This window comes from Oncorhynchus kisutch, linkage group LG18 (genome assembly GCF_002021735.2).
Source record: "Oncorhynchus kisutch isolate 150728-3 linkage group LG18, Okis_V2, whole genome shotgun sequence".
Taxonomy (NCBI): domain Eukaryota; kingdom Metazoa; phylum Chordata; class Actinopteri; order Salmoniformes; family Salmonidae; genus Oncorhynchus; species Oncorhynchus kisutch.
This window is the reverse complement of record NC_034191.2, coordinates 67,025,903-67,033,709: the sequence shown is the minus strand read 5'-3', so window position 1 is coordinate 67,033,709 and position 7,807 is coordinate 67,025,903. Positions and strand designations below refer to the sequence as shown.

General features: G+C 44.2%; 1 protein-coding gene across 1 annotated transcript in view; it reads left to right on the top strand.

Moving 5' to 3' along the window:
- pign (phosphatidylinositol glycan anchor biosynthesis, class N) overlaps positions 1-6,645 on the top strand; it is a 16,765-nt gene extending 10,120 nt beyond the window's left edge. The window contains exons 23-29 of the mRNA XM_020470747.2: positions 1-36; positions 308-363; positions 633-708; positions 1,229-1,302; positions 1,424-1,466; positions 1,962-2,014; positions 4,508-6,645. The exon at positions 1-36 is cut by the window's left edge and continues 51 nt beyond it. Coding sequence (XP_020326336.2) covers positions 1-36; positions 308-363; positions 633-708; positions 1,229-1,302; positions 1,424-1,466; positions 1,962-2,014; positions 4,508-4,631 — 462 coding nt within the window. The 3' untranslated portion in view covers positions 4,632-6,645. The remainder of the gene's footprint in view (positions 37-307; positions 364-632; positions 709-1,228; positions 1,303-1,423; positions 1,467-1,961; positions 2,015-4,507) is intronic.
- Positions 6,646-7,807: the final 1,162 nt, after the last annotated feature.

The window sequence follows — 7,807 nt, the reverse complement described above, 5'->3', positions numbered from 1 at the left end:
CTAAAGCTGGATGACATCAGAAGATCCTACTTCTTCGTATCCTTTTCCTTGGTGACACTGCTGACTGTTAATGACCTATAGGCAGCGCTAGTTTAACCCTGGTGATAGTTGTTCCTATCTGATGTAGTTGCTGTCTGAGCTGGCTAAAGAAGAAGAACAGTGTTATTTCGACACATTGGTTTTTAAGCACAAACACTAACATCACTCTTGACCTTATGCAAACGAATAGCATTTTGACTGTCTCTCTCTCTAAACTACTGGCTATTCTGTAAAACCACTGTCTGGTTCCTTGACATTAGGCTGTCAGGTTTTCTTCATAATTACAGCCTTCTTTGGTACTGGGAACATAGCATCCATTAACAGGTATTGTATGGTGGAGACTGGGGCTCTGGACCAATATGAGTTTATTCATGAGTGCATTAGGTTGGTTTTCACATTTACATTCTTTCACTATCTGACCTCTGAAACCCTTCTTGTCTTTCTTTGGGTTCTCTTTTTCTCGACTCTACTATGTCTCTTTGTTCTTGCTTCCTCTTTCTTCTTGCACCCCCTTCTCTCGCTCTCTCTACTCTCCTTCTCCCCCCTCTCTCTCTACTCTCCTTCTCCCCCCCCCTCCTACTCTCTCTCTGTAGTTTTGATCCAGCCTCAGTGTACTGCTTCCTCACCGTCTTCAACCCCTTTATCATGGGAGGCCTGATGATGTGGAAGGTACCACACCCCACACACAAACACACACACACTACAATGTCATACCATATGAAAGTACACTACCGTGTAGACTCCGGGATGCTGGCCTTCTAGGCAGAGTTGCAAAGAAAAAGCCATATCTCAGACTGGCCAATAAAAATAAAAGATTAAGATTGGCAAAAGAACACAGACACTGGACAGAGGAACTCTGCCTAGAAGGCCAGCATCCCAGAGTCACCTCTTCACTGTTGACATTGAGACTGTTATTTTGCGGGTACTATTTAATGAAGCTGCCAGTTGAGGACATGTGAGGCATCTGTTTCTCAAACTAGACACTCTAATGTACTTGTTCTCTTGCTCAGTTGTGCACCGGGGCCTCCCACTCCTCTTTCTATTCTGGTTAGAGCCAGTTTGCGCTGTTCTGTGAAGGGAGTAGTACACAGCGTTGTACGAGATCTTCAGTTTCTTGGCAATTTCTCGCATGGAATCACCTTAATTTCCATTGCCTAAAAGAGTGAAGATGAGACTGTTGTTGTTACAGGTGATAATCCCATTCATCATCGTTATGTGTACGTTTGAAACCATCCAGGTCTCTACACAACTTTCCTCCAGAAGGTAATAGTTAGCTTGGTTCCATCATGTGAAAATCAAGTACACATACAGACATACAGTATTTTGAGAAATTAGCTCATGGGGTCATTTATTGAATTAATAATTTATCTTCTTTTGTTTCCAGTCTGTTCCTCATCGTCCTGGTGATTTCTGACCTGATGGCTCTGGTAAGGAATGAGACCGCTATTAGCAATATGGAAGTCTCTGGTAAGGAATGAGACCGTTATTAGCAATATGGAAGTCTCTGGTAAGGAATGAGACAGCTATTAGCAATATGGAAGTCTCTGGTAAGGAATGAGACAGCTATTAGCAATATGGTTGCCTCTGGTAAGGAATGAGACAGCTATTAGCAATATGGAAGCCTCTGGTAAGGAATGAGATAGCTATTAGCAATATGGTTGCCTCTGGTAAGGAATGAGACCGCTATTAGCAATATGGTAGCCTCTGGTAAGGAATGAGACAGCTATTAGCAATATGGTAGCCTCTGGTAAGGAATGAGACAGCTATTAGCAATATGGAAGCCTCTGGTAAGGAATGAGACAGCTATTAGCAATATGGTAGCCTCTGGTAAGGAATGAGACAGCTATTAGCAATATGGTTGCCTCTGGTAAGCTGTGGAAATGTCACCATCACCTTCCTCTCTCCATCCCTCTTTCCTCCAGCATTTCTTCTTCCTAGTGCAGGACTATGGGAGCTGGCTGGACATTGGCACCAGGTAGGACCCAGCAGAGAGAGAGGTTTTGCATGTCTTATGGCTTATTTATAAACTGGGTGGTTTGAGTCCCGAATGCAGATTGGATGAAAGCCGTGCTATATGAGACCATATACATGTATATAGCTAATATACCACGTCTAAAGGCTGTCTCCAGGAACTCCGTGTTGAGTCGTGCTTAAGAACAGCCCTTAGCCGTGGTATATTCACCAAATACAGTGCATTCGGAAACCCATTGAATTTTTCCACATTTTGTTCCGTTACAGCCTTATTCTAAAATGTATTATTGTCCCCCCCCCCCTCAATCTACACACAATACACCATAATGACAAAGCAAAAACAGGTTTTTATATTTGTTTGCAAATTTATTAAAAATAAACAACTTACATTTACATAACTTTTCAGACCCTTTACTCAGTCCTTTGTTGAAGCACCTTTGGCAGCGATTACAGCTTTGAGTAATCTTCGGTATGACTCTACATCGGGTTCAAATCTGGGCTCTGGCTGGGCCACTCAAGGACATTCAGAGACTTGTCCCGAAGCCACTCCTGCATTGTCTTGGCTGTGTGCTTAGGGTCGTTGTCATGCTGGAAGGTGAACCTTCAGCCCAGTCTGAGGTCTTGAGCGCTCTAGAGCAGGTTTTCATCAAGGTTCTTTCTGTACTTTGCTCTGTTCATCTTTCCCTTGATCCAGTCTAGTCTCCCAGTCCCTGCCGCTGAAAAACATCCCTACAGCATGACGCTGCCACCACAATGCTTCACCGTAGGGATGGTGCCAGGTTTCCTCCAGACGTGACACTTGGCATTCAGGCCAAAGAGGTCAATCTTGGTTTCATCAGACCAGAGAATCTTGTTTCTCATGGTCAGAGTCCTTTAGGTGCCTTTTGGCAAACTCAAAGCAGGCTGTCATGTGCCTTTTACTGAAGAGTAGCTTCCCTCTGGCCACTCTACCATAAAGGCCTGATTGGTGGGGTGCTGCAGAGACAGCACAATGTAACTCCAAGTCAATCACACTTCTGTGAAATCAAACTGTCCACTTAGGAAGCAACACTGATTGACAATAAATTCCACATGCTGTTGTGCAAATGGAATAGACACAGGTGGAAATTTTAGGCAATTAGCAAGACACCCCCAATAAAGGAGTGGTTCTGCAGGTGGTGACCACAGACCACTTCTCAGTTCCTATGCTTCCTGGCTGATGTTTTGGTCACTTTTGAATGCTGGCGGTGCTTTCACTCTAGTGGTAGCATGAGACGGAGTCTACAACCCACACAAGTGGCTCAGGTAGTGCAGCTCATTCAGGATGGCACATCAATGCGAGCTGTGGTAAGAAGGTTTGCTGTGTCTGTCAGCGTAGTGTCCAGAGCATGGACACCAGGAGACAGGCCAGTACATCAGGAGACGTGGAGGAGGCCGTAGGAGGGCAACAACCCAGCAGCAGGACCGCTACCTCCGCCTTTGTGCAAGGAGGAGCAGGAGGAGCACTGCCAGAGCCCTGCAAAATGACCTCCAGCAGGCCACAAAAGTACATGTGTCTGCTCAAGCGGTCAGAAACAGACTCCATGAGGGTGGTATGAGGGCCCGACGTCCACAGGTGGGGGTTGTGCTTACAGCCCAACACCGTGCAGGACGTTTGGCATTTGCCAGGGAACACCAAGATTAGCAAATTCGCCACTGGCGCCCTGTGCTGTTCACAGATGAAAGCAGGTTCACACTGAGCACATGTGACAGACGTGATAGTCTGGAGGGGAATGGGGCCGTGGGGAATGTTCTGCTGCCTGCAACATTCTCCAGCATGACCGGTTTGGCGGTGGGTCAGTCATGGTGTGGGGTGGCATTTCTTTGGGGGGTCGCACAGCCCTACATGTGCTCGCCAGAGGTAGCCTGACTGCCATTAGGTACCGAGATGAGATCCTCAGACCCCTTGTGAGACCATATGCTGGTGCGGTTGGCCCTGGGTTCCTCCTAATGCAAGACAATGCTAGACCTCATGTGGCTGGAGTGTGTCAGCAGTTCCTGCAAGAGGAAGGTATTGATGCTATGGACTGGCCCGCCCGTTCCCCAGATCTGAATCCAAATGAGCACATCTGGGACATCATGTTTCACTCCATCCACCAACCACAGACTGTCCAGGAGTTGACGGATGCTTCATCAGGAGCATGCCCAGGCGTTGTAGGGAGGTCATACAGGCACGTGGAGGCCACACACACTACTGAGCCTCATTTTGACTTGTTTTAAGGACATTACATCAAAGTTGGATCAGCCTGTAGTGTGGTTTTCCACTTTAATTTTGTGTGACTCCAAATCCAGACCTCCATGGGTTGATAAATTTGATTTCCATTGATCATTTGTGTGATTTTATTGTCAGCACATTCAACTATGTAAAGAAAAAAGTATTTAATCAGAATATTTCATTCATTCAGATCTAGGATGTGTTATTTTAGTGTTCCTTTTCTTTTTTTGAGCAGTGTATATATCTATATCTCTCTGTTTCCAGTATCAGCCACTATGTGATTGTGATGTCCATGACCATCTTCCTGATGCTGCTCAGTCTCATGACCCACATCCTCACGTCCGGGAGAGTCTCTCTGTGGAGGACACGCAAGATGCACTTCCCCTGAACACTTTTTAAAAGTTTTTAATCATGCCTATTTATTAACATTCTCCATTAGATTTACCTGAAGTGCACAATTATGCAAAGCAAGATGCCGTAGGACTAACTTTTGATGTGCACTGGAATTGTTTTATTGTAGATGTCTACATTAAAACTGTGGCTTATCAAAGTCAAGGTAGCAAAAACATAACCACATGTAAATTATGGAGTTATTCCCGTAAAAGTTCAATTAAACGCAGTCTCAAATAGCCGCCTTTCCCTTTTGAATAGCCAGGTAACGGCACACATTTCAGCAAATGAACGCTGTTTACGAGGTTACCATGAATTGCCATTAATTGTTTACAAGGTTTAATGTTTGATTTGTTAAATTTCACAAATTCAGTAAGGACTCAAAAAAAAATATAGCAATCATCCATTTTTATCGACAGTGAAAAGCTGAGAACTGTTAGCTAACTGGCAACTACAAAAAGTCAACAACTTCGGTAGTACAGACCCCCAGAAATGGGCTGTTCGCCCTCTAGTGGCAAAAGTAAGAACTGCCAAAATATAGCCATACTAAGACAAAAGAAACGTGACAATGTAAATGATAACACATTTGTGCAGGAAATGAAGACATTGATTAAAATGCTGGAAGTGATTGCTGGAATTAAACCAATAACTATGCAAATGAGGAAAATCTGTGAAATAGACACCTGGCTCAAATAGAAGCCTGTCTCTAATAATCCTCTTTCTGTTTTCAGTGATTCAAGCCGATAAACTCCCAGGCTTTTTGACCTTATTTATTTTTTAACTTTTTTTATTAGACTTTTTTAACGGTACATAAACTGATCAGATCAGAATTCTGAAGTTTGACAAATGTTATTTTTTTTGAGGGGCGACAATGTCATAGACTACTCGTTTTCAGCCAACTTACAAGCACATACCTTACCATCTCATGGTAAGAGTGGCTGAGTTACTAAGTGAGAGTCAGGGTAGAGAGGCACTTCAGAGGGAGAATCAGTGAATCCAATAGCGATATAAGTAGGGGAAATCTAAAGTAGATAGATTTCAGAGGCAACACTCCATAGGCGACAGAGGTCACAGGTGTCGAGGGGAACAGTCAACATGCCGGCGATCAGAGGAAGGCTCCAGGCAGGTGGAAATGATCACATAACAGCACAGTCCAAACACCGAAACAAATGAAGAAAGACAGACGAGGTACTAAACAATTAGAGTAGGCAGGGATGATTTGAAGCAAGTTACATTCTGAATGTGCAGAATGCCCCATGTGTAATATGATAGCTGGTTTACATCACACTTCCTCGTGAATGTTGGATTGTAGCTCACCACCGCCAACACTCGGTCTCTTAATGACGGTGGCAATTGTGCATTGTGGGTAGTTTAGACGTTATCCGAAAATAAGTTAATACATATTTAAAACCCCAAAACAGAACTATTTTGGAAGTTATAGTTAACCAGATTGTGACTACAACTAAGTTTGACTACACTGTGTTGTCACTTAGTTGAGTAAAAACTGCTGCTTTCTACCCTTTAAGGTATAAGTCTATTTAAAAGATCTGTATATGATATTGACAACACTATTTTCAACTACTGTTCACCAAAAACATTATGTATAATTTAAATGAAGCCATTAAGTAATGGAACAAGAGTAATAATATGCCATTTAGCAGACGGTTTTATCCAAAGCGACTTAGTCATGCGAGCATACATTTTACATATGGGTGGTCCCAGGAATCAAACCCACTACCCTGGTGTTAAACGCCATGCTCTACCAACTGAGCTACAAAGGACCATGCTCAAGAGTAGCCTAACTAACTTAATTGAATAGTTGATAAGGGATGTATTTGTGTGTTACTAATGTGTTATTGAATTGTTTCCTACTTCGATGTGTGGTAAATAGTATATTCTACAGGGTTATCTATCATATTAATATTGTATTACATCTATTTTTGTCAACTGATACTATATGATGTATTACCTGGTGGATATGGATGGTGTATTAAAATGTTAATTTACTGCCAGTGCGTTGTCCTGTAGTGTTTCTACTGTACATAAATCCAGAGGCAAGACCTCTGGATTAACACCATCAACAATAGACATCTTTCAGTTAACTTCTGTTTCCTCCAAGAATGGTTGTACATGATCTTATCTTCTTTGGCACTACTACACTCAACAGCCAGTTTCAAATCAAATCAAATTTATTTATATAACCCTTCGTACATCAGCTGATATCTCAAAGTGCTGTACAGAAACCCAGCCTAAAACCCCAAACAGCAAGCAATGCAGGTGTAGAAGCACGGTGGCTAGGAAAAACTCCCTAGAAAGGCCAAAACCTAGGAAGAAACCTAGAGAGGAACCAGGCTGTGGGGTGGCCAGTCCTCTTCTGGCTGTGCAGGGTGGAGATTATAACAGAACATGGCCAAGATGTTCAAATGTTCATAAATGACCAGCATGTTCGAATAATAAGAAGGCAGAACAGTTGAAACTGGAGCAGCAGCACGGCCAGGTGGACTGGGGACAGCAAGGAGTCATCATGTCAGGTAATCCTGGGGCATGGTCCTAGGGCTCAGGTCCTCCGAGAGAGAGAAAGAAAGAGAGAAGGAGAGAATTAGAGAACGCACACTTAGATTCACACAGGACACCGAATAGGACAGGAGAAGTACTCCAGATATAACAAACTGACCCTAGCCCCCCGACACAAACTACTGCAGCATAAATACTGGAGGCTGAGACAGGAGGGGTCAGGAGACACTTTGGACCCATCCGAGGACACCCCCGGACAGGGCCAAACAGGAAGGATATAACCCCACCCACTTTGCCAAAGCACAGCCCCCACACCACTAGAGGGATATCTTCAACCACCAACTTACCATCCTGAGACAGGGCCGAGTATAGCCCACAAAGATCTCCGTCATGGCACAACCCAAGGGGGGGCGCCAACCCAGACAGGATGACCACATCAGTGAATCAACCCACTCAGGTGACGCACCCCTTCCAGGGACGGCATGAGAGAGCCCCAGTAAGCCAGTGACTCAGCCCCTGTAATAGGGTTAGAGGCAGAGAATCCCAGTGGAAAGAGGGGAACCGGCCAGGCAGAGACAGCAAGGGCGGTTCGTTGCTCCAGTGCCTTTCCTTTCACCTTCCCACTCCTGGGCCAGACTACACTCAATCATATGACCCACT